The sequence below is a fragment of the Balaenoptera physalus genome, assembly GCF_965194825.1.
Source record: "Balaenoptera physalus genome assembly, chromosome: 1".
Lineage (NCBI taxonomy): Eukaryota > Metazoa > Chordata > Mammalia > Artiodactyla > Balaenopteridae > Balaenoptera > Balaenoptera physalus.
This window is the reverse complement of record NC_138882.1, coordinates 59,308,031-59,325,733: the sequence shown is the minus strand read 5'-3', so window position 1 is coordinate 59,325,733 and position 17,703 is coordinate 59,308,031. Positions and strand designations below refer to the sequence as shown.

General features: G+C 40.2%; 1 protein-coding gene and 1 pseudogene across 2 annotated transcripts in view; one reads left to right on the top strand and one right to left on the bottom strand.

Annotated features, from left to right (window-relative positions):
- The window catches only part of LOC309648644 (ankyrin repeat domain-containing protein 45-like), a 156,619-nt gene that overhangs the window by 29,302 nt on the left and 109,614 nt on the right, over positions 1 to 17,703 (bottom strand). The window contains exons 24-26 of the mRNA XM_082437503.1: positions 13,513 to 13,564; positions 3,142 to 3,290; positions 935 to 1,060 (exon numbers count right to left, since the gene is read on the bottom strand). Of these exons, the coding sequence (XP_082293629.1) occupies positions 935 to 1,060; positions 3,142 to 3,290; positions 13,513 to 13,564 (327 nt within the window). The remainder of the gene's footprint in view (positions 1 to 934; positions 1,061 to 3,141; positions 3,291 to 13,512; positions 13,565 to 17,703) is intronic.
- Positions 1 to 17,703, top strand: part of LOC309649456 (large ribosomal subunit protein eL32-like) — a 216,587-nt pseudogene that overhangs the window by 136,706 nt on the left and 62,178 nt on the right. The window lies entirely within an intron of this gene.

Genomic DNA, 17,703 nt, shown 5'->3' with positions numbered 1-17,703 from the left:
TCAAGAGTCTGACCATTTCTCACCACTTTCACTCATCCAAGCCACTGTCATCTCTTGCCTACATTATTGTAATCACCTCCTAACTGGATTCCCTGGCTTGCTCTTGACCCCTTACAGCCTGTTCTCAACACATCAACAGATGATCATTTCTAAGTATAAGTTAGATCATGCCTCTTCTCTCTTCAAAACCTTTCAATCTGTTTCCATTTAATTCAGAGTAAAAGCCAAAGTCCTTACAATGACCTACAAAGTTCTACAAACTCAGGCTCTCCACAACTGCTCAGGCTTCATCTCCTCCCTCCATCATTGGTCCGGCCACAGGGGCCTTTGTGATGTTCCTTGAACACAGCACACCTCAGGGCATTGCACTTGCCTTCTCCTGGGTATCTATATGGTATGCTCCCACACTTATTTCAGATCTTTTTCCAAAGGAAACTTATTAGAGCAGTCTTCCCTAACCACCCATATAAAATAGCTGCCTAGCTATATTCCCTTTTTTCACCTTTTCTCCATATAGCATTTGTCACCATCTGACAGACTATACATTTACTCGTGGGTGTGTTTATTGTCAATCTCTATCCATAAAATACAAAGTCCATGAAAGCAGGGACTTATTTATTTTGTTCACTGCCATATCCCCAAACCTAGAACAGTCTCTGGCACAGAGGCTAAGATGGAATTGGTAATAATCAGGTAACATAGATAACTCACCCTAAGCAGATAAGCAATTATAAAAAATATCTTTGCCCTTTAGGCTCAAAATGAAATCTACTTTTCTGGGGTTTGCTAGGCCTCCGTTTTGACTTACCCTTCACTGGTCATTAAAGGATTCTTGCTTTGGATAAGTTTTTTTGTTAATCTTGCATTAGGGAGTGGAAAAAATGAAAAACAATTATCATTGAACCTGAGCTAGAATAGAAGACAAAATCTTTACCTTGAAGAACTCAATGAGAACATCTTTATTTTCTAGCCAAATGATATTATGAAGATATTTGTCAGGAGTAGGGGGCGGAATTGCCATTGGAAAGTTATTCAGTGATTTTATTTTTGCAAGAAGCACCTAAAGGAAACAATCAAAATAATGGTGATCAGATCCTGTAACAGAAAAGGGACATTAGGTAAAAATGAAGGAAATCTAAATAAAATACTGTTATGCAAATCTAACCATGATTTTGACTCAGAGCTTCTCTCACCCTATTTAAATTGTCCTCTAACCTTTTTTTTTTGTCCCTATTCTCCCCCTTATTACTATCTTTATTACTATTTCCACTGGTATATTAACTCGTATTGAATTTATCATTTTTATAATCCAATTAACAGTTGTAGTCTACCCTATCTTAAACTCAAATTATCTAAAATTCACAGTTGATTACCATATGATTTAATGCCACTTTCTCTCAAATTTTTTTTCATGTGAATAATTTGCTTCTCTAAGTTCTTCTAATTTTGGAGGATATATTTCTAGTTTTGTAGCCTCTTAGAAGCCTTCTCTGATTCCCCCCACCGGGTAAGAGATAATCACTTACCTGCCTTATTCCCATGGTATCTCTTACAAATCTCCCTTATGGAACTCATTACATTGTAGTATTATTATTTCTACTTATCTGTTACATGTAACTTTTGTTGATTGGCTGAATAAGTGACTAAATGAAAAAAAGAGGAAGAGTCCATGGACTTTTCAAGACCCCATGGCATGTAGTAGGTGTTCAACAAATATTTACTCAGTTAAACTGGCTAGATTTACCTAGCTCTTTATGACCTGGGATTGATAATTATATCTCTTTAGCTGACAATTAGGCAGTTAGTAGGCATTCAATAAATAACTGTTGAATGATTGATTTACCCATTACCTTTCTAAATAAACCTATAGGAAAAAATAAGACTCTCTCTTCATAAGGGCTATTATTTATTTATTTTAACTAATGGGTATCAAGCATTCAATTGAATCTTATACAATATCCAAAGTAAGAAGGGAACAATATACAAAAATACAAAACACAATGTGCACAGAGGTGTAACTTGAAGAATACTGTAAAGCGGTCTTTTTCGTCCCTTTGACAGACACTAAGGAGAAATCATATTACCCATTTAGTCCTGTGCCATGACCTTATAGACTAGTGAGGTAGAGCTATAACAGGGAAAGCTGGCCTGTCCCATGCCCACTTCCCTTCTGGGGCCAAGGAGAGGGACTATGTGCAGGAAATATCCAGAAGCACAGTCCATGTGGCCTGTGGCTGAAAGGGACCAGTGACAAGGAAAAGCATGTGACACCCAGGAGCAGCTTATCCTTGGGAATACACAGGCAGAATGTGGGACCAGAACTTCCATTTCTCTTTTTTATGCTAGGAAGCTGATAGACCCTTGTACAGAATAGAAAAAAACTTTCCTATTTTCACAATTTGCAGTCTAGATGGTAGAAGTGATAGAGTGGTAGGATTAAACATTAAACATTTTTTCCTCTGTCTTATGTTCCTAATTTTTTTTTGCAAATTTATAATTTTTCAAAAGTCCATTTATCAGCTAACCACTTAGGGTGTCTTCCCTGTTCCTCTCAGAACTGTCCCCTCCCTGATCTTCACCAACACACACACACACACACGATGGTCCCCTCCTGTCTATGTTAACATTATGAAATTACAACCTCCCTTGCCACAGCTGTTGGGCCTGGGCAGTACATATTCCACCAATGGACAGACAGGCAGAAAAATCTAATGACTTTGTAGAGGGAGCCAAAAGAAGATGCCACAGAGGGGCAACCCTGATAGGAAATGGAGAATCTGAAAGCTTTCTAGGTCATTGTTCAAGTCCCTTCCTGAGGCCTGGCCATGTGGTCTGGTTACCATGGGATCTGTAAAGTGCCCTGTGTCCTTATAATAAATCCTCCAACTCCATTTTTTTGCTAAACCTAGCTCAGATTGGTTCTGTTACTTGCAACCAAGTGGTTTTGACATGGAGTGAACCAGGTAGTGCTGGCACTAGTTGCCATTGGCATTAACAAAGACTTAGGCAATTACAAAGTTTACAACTGTCATGACTCACCCTTTTCCCAATCTCCCTCACTAATTACACTCTGCTAGAGTAGCACTGCAGGCTTGAGTGTTCGGCTTATGAATCCAGCAATATGGAAAATTGCTTTCTTACCTTATTCATCTCAATGCCCTCATGTTTATCAATAATGCCTCTTGACCAAAGGAAGGTGAGGCTTTTCAGAGCTTTAGCAATCACATTCCGGATTGCCTGCTTAGTCTTCAAAGCAATGACAACATCACGACCCTCATGCTCTATGAGTCCTGAAGCAAATAAAATTATCAGTAAGCAAACAATTCAATAACCACAATAATAACAAATATTTGCATAATAGTTTATAACTTCCAAAGTATTTATACAATATCCTTTCATTCTTGTCTCATATAGAACTTGTGAGACCAGTAGGACTAAAGTTATTTTCATCTTTATTTTACGGATGAGAGAATTGAAAAAAGGCTTCCTTCACCAGATAAGAGAAAATCACTCCATCTTATTCCCATGGCATCTCCTACATATCTACATTATGAACTCATTACATTGTAATATTATTATTTTTCCTTATTTGTCTCATCCTCCATATTATATAATTTTTGGTGGGTGGATGAACAAATGACTGAATAAAAGTGCCCCTGGACTTTCGCTGGTGGGTCTTTCTGAGATCAAATCTCATATTTTTCCTCCTCAACAAGCATGAGAAGTCAAGGGACTGACTGGGAGTCAAGGCTTAAACTGCATCTGTTTCATCCTTGTAATCCTAACCTTGAGCACAACGCCTGACATATGGAAGGTACTCAATCATTTTTTAACTGAAATGAGCTGAGCAGTGAAATGAAGGACACCATGGTGGAGAACATAGGTTTTAGTGTCTGATACAGCTGGGCTTGAGATCTAGCTCACCACTTACCATCCATAGGACCTCAGGGGAGTTAACCTTTCTAAGCCTCAGTTTCATTATCTATAAAGTGAAGATGATAATGGTATTTGCCTCATGGAGCAATTATACGGATTAAATGAAATAATGCATATAAAGCCATTAACACAATTCCTGATATAATTAGCATTCAGTAATAGGTTGCAGTAACCACATAGGAACAGGCACTCCCTTTCACATGACTGAATCAAGAAAACTTCGTAATATTCCATAGTGATCTAAAACATAAGACAGCAACTCCTAGGCCCCTAATCTTTAAAAGCACGGAAATAAAAATCTGCTTAATACGTAAATGGAAACAATGGGTCCTGGATTTTCTGAGATGCTGCCAAAATATTCTGACTTATTGTCTCCAAACTTACAATTTCGTTCATTAGACCATGTTCTTTCCGTTTTGATGTGGAAAGTATGATCCTCATAAATCCATATGGCATCTTACAATGTGGTTATGAATACAAAGTGGTTTTGCTTTATTTCTTTTACAATAACGTCCATTTGTTAGGACGTTACCATATGCCAGGCTCTCTACTAGATACTTCTGCACACACTGAGAGCTTGGCCCACAGCTCACATATGAGAAAAAAAGACCCGAGAAGTTTTGTATAAAATCCTAGGACTCCCCTGTACGTTTCAACTCCAGCAGAGTGACTGTAGATGCTCAAGAAATGACATCCCTTGCAGCTCCACATTCCTTTGCAAAGTAAAGCAAAACAAAAACAACACCCTCTGTCAAAGGTAATTTTCATGTGTCTTTTTCTTACAACCTTAAGGCAGGGGTCCCCAAGCCCCAGGCCATGGAAAAGTACCAATCCGTGGCCTGTTAAGAACCAGGCCACACAGCAGGAGGTGAGCGGCAGGCGAGCGAGCAAAGTTTCATCTACATTTACAGCCATTCCCCATCACTTGCATTACCGCCTGAGCTCCACCTCCTGTCAGATCAGTAGTGGCATTAGATTCTCATACAAGTGTGAACCCTACTGTGGACAACGCATGCAACGGATCTAGGTTGCGTGCTCCTTATGAGAATCCAATGCCTGATGATCTGAAGTAGAGCTGAGGCGGTAACGCTAGTGCTGGGGAGTGGCTGCAAATACAGATTATCATTAGCAGAGAGGTTTGACTGCACAGAGACCATAATAAATCAATTGCTTGCAGACTCATATCAAAACCCTATCAGTGAGTGGCAAGTGACAATTAAGCTCCATCTGGTGGCAGGCCTTATAGTGGCAAGTGAGTTGATGTACTTCAATTGTACAGCTACATCTGGGGGCAGGCTTTAAGTCAGAATCCGACAGTTATTTTAGGTCGTGCATGGCCCGCCTGTTATTTTATTTTATTTTTTTTGCCCATTATTTTATTCTCCACCTCCATCCACACCTCTTTCCCGCACTCCGCACTTGTCTCAATCACAGTTTTGGTAAGCCCACAAGCTAACCCTAGCCAAAATGAGTAAAAAACAAGCATCACTGGAGAGCTTCTTTGAAAAGGGGTAAAGACCCATTGATGATACAGCAGAAGACTCTAAGACTGCCAACAAAAAGAAAGCTGCATTTAAAAGAAAATACTTGGGGGGGGGGGATCAAGATGGCAGCATGGGAGGACATGGAGTTCACATCACCCCACAACTAGGGTGCCTGCCGGACGCTGGTGGGGGAACTCGATGCCCAAGGAGGTGGGAGGAATCCCTGGGCGACCGGATAGGATGTGGGGGGGAGTGAGGGGGAAGGAGAAGTGGAGGCCGGGCAGGACCAGCACCGCTGAGGGGTGGCTGGGAGAGGGGAGGGGTTCCCATGCCTGCAGGGACCCTCAGGGATGCAGAGGATCAGAGGGAACCACACCTAGTGTTTCCCCTGCCCAATCGGCCCACAAGAAGCCTGCTGGGCTTCCAGGCTGAGTCCTTCACCCTCCAAGGCCCCCTCTGAACGACGTTGGCCCTGGGGGCGGGGGGACAAAAGAGATGCGGACAGGGAGGGGCCCTCCAGGATTGAAGGATCAGGGGAAGCACCGTGGGCGTTTTCCCCGCACACTCGGGCCCGGGAAACCTGCTCCTGGGCTTGATCCTCCGCCTCCAAGGCTCCCTCCAGCTGCAGGGGTCCTAGGGGCACGGGGTGGGGACAGAAGAAGAGAGGCCAAAGGGAAGGGACCCTCTGGGATCAGAGAATCGGGGGGAACATGCCTAGCATTTCCCCCACCCACTGGTGCCCAGGGAGCCTGCTGGGGTCCTGGACCTGGTCCTCTGCCCTCCAAGGCCAGAGGCACTCCTGGGTCCCTCCTGCCACATTGAGCCTAACCCTCACGCCCCACCCCAGGGCCTTTTCAAGCCCTGTGGGTCCTAAGCATAGGCCCCACCAACCACCTAAACGCCGCCCCCGACTAAGCCCCCCCCCCCGACAGCCAAGGCCTTTCCCCTTTTTTTTCTCCTCTTTTTCGCTATTGTGATTCTGTTTCACCTTCCAGTTGTTGTTCCATCTATATTTTTAATTTTTCTAACATATCTGTTAGTTTTCTAATCTTATTTTCTGTTTTACTCTTTGTCATTGTTCTGCTTTTTTTTTTTTTTCCACTCTGCAAGGCTTGCAGGATCTTGATTCATGAGCCAGGGGTCGGGCCTGAGCTCCTGCAGTGGGAACTCTGAGTCCAAACCACTGGACTAACAGAGAACCTCAGACCCCAGGGAATATTCATCAAAGTAAGGTCTCCCAGAGGTTCTCATCTTGGCAACAAGACCCAGCTCTACCTAACAGCCCACAAACTCCAGTGCTGGAAGCCTCAAGCTAAACAACCAGTAAGACAGGAACAAAATCTCACCCATCAGAAAAAAAAAAATGAGACAACAAAAATATATGTCACAGATGAAGGACCAAGGTAAAAACCTACAAGACCAAATAAAAGAAGAGTAAATAGGCAATCTACCTGAAAAAGAATTCAGAGTAATGATAGTAAAGATGATCCAAAATCTTGGAAATAGAATGGAGGCACAGCTCGACAAAATTAGAGAAATGTTTAACAAAGATCTAGAAGAACTAAAGAACAAACAGAGATGAACAACACAATAACTGAAATGAAAAATACACTAGAGGGAATCAATAGCAGAATAAATGAGGCAGAAGAATGAATAAGTTAGCTGGAAGACAGAACGGTGGAAATAACTGCCAAGGAGCAGAATAAAGAGAAAACAATGAAAAGAATTGAAGACAATCTCAGAGACCTCTGGGACTACATTAAACTCACCAACATTCAAATTATAGGGGTCCCAGAAGAAGAAGAGAAAAAGAAAGAGGCTGAGAAAATATTTGAAGAGATTATAGGTGAAAACTTCCCAAACATGGGAAAGGAAATAGTCACCCAAGTCCAGGAAGTGCAGAGAGTCCCATAAAGGATAAACCCTAAGAAAAACACACCAAGACACATAGTAATCAAACTAACAAAAATTAAATTCAAAGAAAAAATATTAAAAGCAGCAAGAGAAAAACCAAAAATAATATACAAAGGAATCCCCATAAAGTTATCAGCTGATTTTTCAGCAGAAACTCTGCAGGCCAGAAGGGAGTGGCAGGATATACTAAAAGTGATGAAAGAGAAAAACCTACAACCAAGATTACTCTACCCAGCAAGGATCTCATTCAGATTCGATGGAGAAATCAAAAGCTATACAGACAAGCAAAAGCTAAGAGAATTCAGCACCACCAAACCAGCTTTACAACAACTGCTAAAGAAACTTCTCTAGGTGGGAAACACAGGAGAAGAAAATGACCCACAAAAACAAACCCAAAACAATTAAGAAAATGGTGATAGGAACATACATATCAATAATAACCTTGAATGTAAATGGATTAAATGTCCCAACCAAAAGACACAGGCTCGCTGAATGGATACAAAAACAAGACCCATATATATGCTGTCTATAAGAAACCCACTTCAGACCTAGGAACACATACAGACTCAAAGTGAAAGGATGGAAAAAGATATTCCATGCAAATGGAAATCGAAAGAAAGCTGGAGTAGCAATACTCGTATCGGATAAAATAGACTTTAAAATAAAGACTGTTACAAGAGATAAGGAAGGACACTACATAATGATCAAGGGATCAATCCAAGAAGAAGATATAACAATTATAAATATTTGTGCACCCAACATAGGAGCACCTCAATACATAAGGCAAATGTTAACAGCCATAAAAGGGGAAATCGACGGTAACACAGTACTAGTAGGGGACTTTAACACCACACTTACACCAATGGACAGACCATCCAAACAGAAAAGAAATAAGGAAACACAAGCTTTCAATGACACAACAGACCAGAAAGATTTAATTGATATTTATATGACATTCCACCTGAAAGTGGCAGAATACACTTTCTTCTCAAGTGCACATGGAAGATTCTCCAGGACAGATCATGTCTTGGGTCACAAATAAAGCCTCGGAAAATTTAAGAAAACTGAAAGCGTATCAAGCATCATTTCTGTCTTTTTTTTTTAATAGATCATTACTGGAGTATAATTGCATCACAATACTGTGTTAGTTTCTGTTGCACAACAAAGTGAGTCAGCCATATGCATACATATATCCCCATATCCCCTCCCTCATAAGCCTCCCTCCCACCCTCCCTACCCCACCTCTCTAGGTCAATGGAAAGCACTGAGCTGATCTCCCTACACTATGCTGTTTCCCACTAGCTAATTATTTTACACGCGGTAGTGTATATATGTCGATATGAAGCATCTTTTCTTACCACAACGCTATGAGATTAGAAATCAATTACAGGAAAAAAAAACTGTAAAAAACACAAATATATGGAGGCTAAACATGCACTACTACATAACCAAGAGATCACAGAAGAAATTTAAAAATACATAGAAACAAATGACAACGAAAACAGGACCACCCCAAACCTATAGGACGCAGCAAAAGCAGTTCTACGAGGGAAGTTTATAGCAATTCAATCTCACCTCAAGAAACAAGAAATATCTCAAATAAACAATCTAACCTTACACCTAAAGAAACTAGAGAAAGAAGAAAAAACAAAACCCAAAGTCAGTAGATGGAAAGAAATCATAAAGATCAGAGCAGAAATAAATGAAATAGAAATGAAGAAAACAACAGCAAGGATCAATAAAACTGAAAGTTGGATCTTTGAGAAGATAAACAAAACTGATAAACCTTTAGCCAGACTCATCAAGAAAAAAAGGGAGTGGACGCAAATCAATAAAATTAGAAATGAAAAAGGAGAAATCACAAATGACACTGCAGAAATACAAAGGATTATAAGAGACTACTACAAACAACTATATGCCAATCAAATGGACAACCACGAAGAAATGGACAAATTCTTGGAAAGGTACAATTTTCCAATACTGAACCAGGAAGAATTAGAAAATATAAACAGACCTATCACAAGCAAAGATATTGAAACTGTAATTAAAAATCTTCCAACAGGGGCTTCCCTGGTGGCGCAGTGGTTGAGAATCTGCCTGCCAATGCAGGGGACACGGGTTCGAGCCCTGGTCTGGGAAGGTCCCACATGCCGCGGAGCAACTAGGCCCGTGAGCCACAGCTACTGAGCCTGCGCGTCTGGAGCCTGTGCTCCGCAACAAGAGAGGCCGCAATAGTGAGAGGCCCGCGCACCGCGATGAAGAGTGGCCCCCGCTTGCCACAACTAGAGAAAGCCCTCGCACAGAAACGAAGACCCAACACAGCTAAAATAAATAAATAAATAAATAAATAAATTTATTTAAAAAAAAAAGAACTAAATGTAAGACTGGACACTATAAAACTCTTAGAGGAAAACATAGGAAAAACACTCTTTGACATAAACCACAGCAAGATCTTTTTTGATCCACCTCCTAGAGTAATGGAAATAAAAACAAAAATAAACAAATGGGACCTAATTAAACTTAAAAGCTTTTGCACAGCAAAGGAAACCATAAACAAGATGAAAATACAACCCTTAGAATGGGAGAAAATATTTGCAAACAAAGCAACGGACAAAGGATTCATCTCCAAAATATACAAAGAGCTCATGGAGCTCAATATCAAAAAAACAAACAATTCAACTAAAAACTGGGTGGAAGACCTAAATAGACATTTCACCAAAGAAGACATACAGATGGCCAAGAGGCACATGAAAAGATCTCAACATCACTAATTATTAGAGAAATGCAAATCAAAACTACAATGAAGTATCACCTCACATTGTTCAGAATGGCCATCATCAAAAAATCTACACACAATAAATGCTGGAGAGGGTGTGGAGAAAAGGGAACCCTTTTGCACTGTTGGTGGGAATGCAAATTGATACAGCCACTGTGGAGAGCAGTATGCAGGTTCCTTAAAAAACTATAAATAGAACTACCATATGACCCAGCAATCCCACTACTGGGCATATACCCTGAGAACACCATAATTCAAAACGACACATGGGGGCTTCCTTGGTGGTGCAATGGTTAAGAATCCGCCTGCCAATGCTGGGGTCAAGGGTTCAAGTCCTGGTCGGGGAAGATCCGACATGCCACAGAGCAACAAAGCCTGTGCGCCACAACTCCTGAGCCTGCGCTCTGGATCCCATGTGCCACAACTACTGAATCCCACGTGCCACAACTACTGAAGCCCACGTGCCACAACTACTGAAGCCTGTGTGCCTAGAGCCCATGCTCCGCAACAAGAGAAGCCACCGTAATGAGAAACCCGCACACCACAACGAAGAGTAGCCCCCACTCACTGCAACTAGAGAAAAGCCTGCATGCAGCAACAAAGACCCAACACAGCCAAAAATAAATAAATTTAAATAAAATTTAAAAGAAAAAACAAGGACACGTACCCCAATGTTCATTGCAGCACTATTTATAATAGCCAGGACATGGAAACAACCTAAATGTCCAACTACAAATGAATGAATAAAGAAGATGTGGTACATATATACAACGGAATATTACTCAGCCATAAAAAGGAACGGAATTGGGTCATTTGTAGAGATGTGGATGGACCTAGAGTCTGTCATACAGAGTGAAGTGAGCCAGAAAGAGAAAAACAAATATTGTATAGTAACGCATATATGTGGATTCTAGAAAAATGGTACAGGTGAACCTATTTGCAGGGCAGGAATATAGATGTAGACATAGAGAACAGACATATGGACATGGGGTGGGGGAAGGGGAGGGTGGGACGAATTGGGAGATTAGGTTTGACATAAATACACTACCATGTGTAAAATAGATTGCTAGTGGGAACCTGCTGTATAGTACAGGGAGCTCAGCTCCGTGCTCTGTGACGACCTAGATGGGTGGAATGGGGCAGTGGGAGGGGGACCAAGAGGGAGGGGATATAGGTATACATATAGCTGATTCACTTCATTGTTTATCAGAAACTAACACAACATTGTAAAGTGATTATACTCCAATAAAAATTTAAAAATTAAAAAAAAAGAAAGAAAAGAAAATACCAAGAGTCTTACTTAAATTACAGGTTCATTGCAACAGGTGATTCACATTCTCCAAGCCCACTTTGTATAATATGTGGCAACCTGCTATCCAATGAAACTATGAAACCTTCAAAACTGCTTTGCCACATGGAGACCAAGCATGCTGCATTAAAAGACAAGCCTTTGGAGTTTTCAAAAGAAAAAAGTGTGAACACGAAGAAAAGAAGCAATTATTGAAGGCCACCATTTCATCAAATGTGTCTGCACTGAGAGCATCATTCTTAGTGGCTAACCACATTGCTAAAGCCAAGAAGCCCTTTATTATTGGTGAAGAGTTGATCCTGCCTGCTGCTAAGGACATTTGTCATGAACTTTTAGGAGAGGCTGCAGTTCAAAAGGTGACACGTGTTCCTCTTTCGGCTAGCAACATAACTAGATGAATTGGTGAAATAGCAGAGGTTAGTGAGGCACAATTGTTAGAGAGGATTAATGAGTCATCGTGGTACACAATCCAGGTTGACGAGTCTACTGATGTTGACATCAAGGCAACAATGTTTGTTTTTGTGTGATATATATTTCAGGAGGATGTGCATGAGGATATGTTATGTGCACTTTTGTTGCCAACCAACACCACAGCTGCAGAACTATTCAAGTCTCTGAATGATTACATATCAGGAAAACTGAATTGGTCATTTTGTGTCGGTATATGCATGGATGGAACGGTTGCCATGACTAGACATCTTTCTGGTTTCACTACTCGGGTCAAAGAGGTCGCTTCTGAATGTGAGTCTACGCACTGTGTCATCCACAGAGAAATGCTGGCTAGCCAAAAAATGTCACCTGAACTTAACAACGTTTTGCAGGATATGATTAAAATTATCAACTAAATTTAAAGTACATGTCCTTAATTCACGTCTGTTTGCGCAGCTCTGTGAGGAGATGGACGCAGAGCACACACGTCTTCTCTTATACACAGAAGTGAGATGGCTTTCTAAAGGTAGATCACTGGCCAGAGCTTTTGAGTTATGAGAGCCACTCCAGAGATTTCTTTTCGAAAAACAGTCAACACTGGCAGCATATTTCAGTGACACAGAATGGGTCGCAAAACTTGCTTACTTGTGTGACATATTCAACCTGCTCAATGAACTCAATCTGTCACTTCAGGGGAGAACGACAACTGTGTTCAACTCGGCAGATAAAGTGGCTGCATTCAAAGCCAAACTGGAATTATGGGGACGACGAGTGAACATTAGGATTTTTGACATGTTTCAAACATTAGCAGAGATTTTGAAAGAGACTGAGCCAGGGCCTTCTCTCTCCCAGCTGGTGCATGATCACCTACCTCAGCTTTCAAATGAGTTTGAGCATTACTTCCCAACCACAAAAGACCCCCGAAGTGGGAAGGAATGGATCTGCGACCCATTTGTGAATAAGCCAGGTGAATCGACTTTGTCTGTGCTAGAAGAGGATCAACTGCTTGAGGTCGCAAATGACGGTGGCCTTAAAAGTATGTTTGAGACAACTTCAAATCTCCATATGTTCTGGATTAAAGTCAAGGCAGAATACCCTGAGATTGCCACAAAAGCACTGAAAAGGCTGCTTCCATTTCCAACATCCTATCTTTGTGAAGTAGGGTTTTCTGCAGTGACAGCCACCAAAACGAGATTACGGAGTAGACTGGACATAAGCAACACAATGTAATAATAATAGAAATAAAGTGCACAATAAATGTAATGTGCTTGAATCATCCCGAAACCATCCCCCCACCCCCCATCTGTGGAAAAATTGTTTTCCAAGAAACTGGTCCCTGGTGCCAAAAAGGTTGGGGACCTCTGCCTTAAGGAATCTGATCTTGCCACCTTAATACACTTTCTGCACTCTTCATTTTTTCTTTTATGCTTCCATAGCAAATAATAGAACTCCTCTTTCTGCAATTATCTATTGACATGCTCACACTTCCCACCAGGATCTACACTTTATGTACACCTGGCCCATTAAATGGGTTCAATAAATGCTTATTGAATGAATAAACGAATGAGTCAATGATTGAATGAAAACATGAACTTGTCTTCCTTTGGTTAAATTACAGGATGATAAGGTGTGGTTTCAGGAAATTAGATATTCCAACTACTTACCTAGTTCTTTGACAGCATCTCGTTTGTTGGTTTCCAAAATTTCATATAATTTCTGTGAGAAGTTAAGAAACACATTAATTTCTAATTACACCAAGTGCATTACTGGCTTTAAAATCTGAGAGAAGGAAGTATGGTAGGGGCTTCCCTGGTGGCACAGTGGTTGAGAATCCGCCTGCCAATGCAGGGGACACGGGTTCGAGCCCTGGTCTGGGAAGATCCCACATGCCACGGAGCAACTAAGCCTGTGCACTACAACTACTGAGCCTGTGCTATAGAGCCCGCAAGCCACAACTACTGAAGCCCACGCGCCTAGAGCCCATGCTCCACGACAAGAGAAGCCACTGCAATGAGAAGCCTGTGCACTACAACAAAGAGTAGCCCCAACTTGCCGCAACTAGAGAAAGCCTGCACGCAGCAACGAAGACCCAATGCAGCCAAAAATAAATAAATTAAATAAAAATTTTTAAAAAGGAAGTATGATAGAAGAAATCTCACTTAGATTAGCCTTTGGGGGAGATAGTTAGCTCAAATCTTCCCTGTCAATTCTGCTGCTTTCCCCAGGCTCACACTCATAGTGCAATGGATGCTGTGTAGTAGCTTACATAACTACTGTGCCTAATATTTCTTAGAAAAGACTAGTGTACACTTCACTGTGCATCAAGGAGAATTCTCATAGATAGCGCACCACGAGGGGTGGCCAACAGAGAAGCTGTTTGGGGAGCCAGTCTATCGGAAGTGTAAAAACAAGTGGCATAATGAGAAAATATGGTGTCAAGTAGGTCATGTTTCCTACAGATAACTCCTGACATAACTGAAGAAAGAGGTCCACTCTGGGCTAACCAATCTCTGTTCATTCATGCAATAGGTATTTGTCCAATTCCCACCATGTCCCAGGCATGGCTCTACATGGAGCTTGCCCTCTAGGTTTGAGTCCTTCTGGAGCTTCCGCTTGGCCACATCAACAGCCCTGGGACTAAACAACTGACAGTTCTCTAGGATGGTCAGGTATAGATGGCTGAAATTCTGCACCCAAATCATGCATGGTATCTTCCTGTTTACAAGGAACAACTGGTTTGTTATCTAAAGTTTAAGAAGTTAAAGTTAAGTGTGTGTTGTTTTGTTTAGAGAAGTCACATTAATCACTCATTTTGGATATAAGAATGAAGTATACAATTTTTTTTTTTTTGCCACCACACATCTTGCGAGATCTTAGTTCCCCGACCAGGGATGGAACCCGTGCCCTTGGCAGTGAAAGCACAGAGTCCTAACTACTGGACCGCCAGGGAATTCCCTGAGTATACAATTTTTATTAAATTGTTTCTTCTCACTTGATAACACTGAATCAGCAATGGGAAGGTACCAAATTATTAGCCTGCACATGACACCCACATACTGTGCTCCAGCGCTGCTTGCAAGAGTTCATAGACAGCAGCTAAGCCCCCTTCATACTACCAGCTCTGTAAAACTGCCACAGAATGACGTTGCATAAGACACCATTAGGAACCGATTCCTGCCCACAAAGAGAAAATAATCATGAAAGCCTGGACATACATGTGACTTCTCTAAAGGTGAGCTGCCACTGGCCAGTTTCTTGAACGGTGTCACTTTCAGAATAAACACCAGTTTGACATCTAAACACATCTCAATAAGACATTTAAATGTTTACTGAAGTCTCCTTTAAAAATGCCAAAGGGGAATTCTTCTCATGTCTTACACTTCCAGGCAAATCTCTGTCCCCAAATCGCTACGCCTTCACCCAAACTCCTCAAAACACATTCTTAACTTCCCCCACTGGCTCTTGTTTTTCTTCTCTCCTCTTCCTGTTTCTGAAATATTTTCTCCTATGAATAGCTTTATATTCTTTCTAATATAGATCAACCTAAACTTTCAGTAGTTCTTTTAATTTTCTTCTCCAATATTCTAAGTAAATCAACAGGATAGAATTCTGTTGCACATTAATATTTGATCCAATAATCAATACTCCTGTGATAAATCTAGATAATATTTCTCTATCCAGTCTATAAGGATATCATAAAAGATGTCAGATGCCTTCCTAAAATTCAGGTATACTCTTCCTATAGTGGCACCTGATTATAAAAAAGAAATCTTAAATGCTAAAGATATTTAACAATATATTTTTTATGTATTTTAGAAATTAAAACATTAAATTAGGTGTCTTCACAGCCTCTACCTCTCCTGAATTTGATAAAGAAAGAGGCTCTCTTTCTTGGCTGAGAACCTGAGGCAACCAACAGTCATCACAAAAAATAGGCATAACAACCGGAAGACATAACCCCCAGCCCATCCTGATTTTGTTTTTATGCACACAGTTACAAGATCTAGGGCTTCAGTAATTAGGATTTAAATTCATTCTTGGATTAAAACTCAGGAGTCTCACTTGGGCTGAGAAAACACCCTTTAGCTATTGCTACTACTCAATTTAGATTTTCATCTACATATATGAAAATATAACCCCAAATCACCAAACACTGGGTGGAAAAACTGAATGAAAGATAAGAACCAAACACAACAAATAGAAGAATGAACCTCAAAGAAGAAGAACTGATACAGGAAACAGAGATTCTTAATGAGGTTCAAGAGAATATCACATTCGTTTAAAAACAAAAAAGAAACAGTTACTATGAAAAAGAAGCAGTCAAAGTTCTTGATTGCTTGACAAAAAGTATTTGTCAAAAAAAAAAAGTTAACAGATGAGCTGAATAACAGAATAGACACAGCTAAAGACTGACTTAGGAACCTGGAAAATCAAACTGGGGGTTCTCAATGCAAAGAGGAAAGAGTTGAAAGTTATGAGGAAAGTTTAAAGAGGGACTAAACACAGATATTCAAAACTCTCTTTAAAAGAGTGCCAAAAGGAGAAAATAGAAACCACAGAGGGGAGAAAATAATCAAAGAAGTAATGGAAGGAGGATAGTAATCTTCAGATTATACAGGCTCCACCATGTGCTGAATGGGACAAATTTTTAAAAAAAAATAAAACGTAGACAAATCTTGGTGAAATTTCAGAACTCCAAGGATAAAAAGAAAATCCCAAAGGCTTTAAAGAGTGAGGGAAAAAGTCACCTACAAAAGCAAAAGTAAAATCACTCTTGTATCAGCAATGCTGAAGACAGAGGGGCAATGACTTCAGGAAAATGGTTTTGGAGAGTCACATTATTAAAATAAAAATCAAAACAAAAAGAATTTTGGACTTAACGGAAAAATTTTTGGACGTATGGAAAAAATTTCTTATGGACATAATCCAGCATAATACAAAGGAAAGTAAAAAGGGAGCTCACATGAGACTCCAGAAAGAGTGGCTGAGGAATATAACCTAAAGGAAGAGAAGGAAAGTATTGTTAAAAAAAATTAATTCATTTGCTGTTTCATAGAGAAGAGTCCCCTTCAAGTACGAAAGGTTTAATGACATAGGATCATATTTCCTTTGTTATGGATTCAAACAAATGATAGGTTCTAGAGTGAATAACATTTATACAATCATAATATTTATATAATCATAAAGTAGAGGTTGTTTTTTGGTTTTCCATGTATAGAGTCATTTACTGAAAAGAATGAAGACAATTATACTTACAGCATAGAAGGTAAATGTTATAAACCATTGCCCTGTAAAAATAATAGCTCCAAAAATGTGAGAGAAAAAGATAAAGGTTAAAGGAGATGAATGTTTAATCTCCTAATATTGCATGGCAAAGAGTAAATAAAGGCTGTTTAGAAATAATAAATCAAGAATTAGATCCACCAGAGGGAAGACAGCAGAAGCAAGAAGAACTACAATCCTGCAGCCTGTGGAATGAAAACCACATTCACAGAAAGATAGACAAGATGAAAAGGCACAGGGCTATGTACCAGATGAAGGAACAAGATAAAACCACAGAACAACAACTAAATGATGTGGAGATAGGCAACCTTCCAAAACAAGAATTCAGAATAATGATAGTGAAGGTGATCCAGGACCTCGGAAAAAGAATGGAGGCAAAGATCGAGAAGATGCAAGAAATGTTTAACAAAGACCTAGAAGAATTAAAGAACAAACAAACAGAGATGAACAATACAATAACTGAAATGAAAACTACACTAGAAGGAATCAATAGCAGAATAACTGAGGCAGAAGAATGGATAAATGACCTGGAATAAAGAATGGTGGAATTCACTGCTGTGGAACAGAATAAA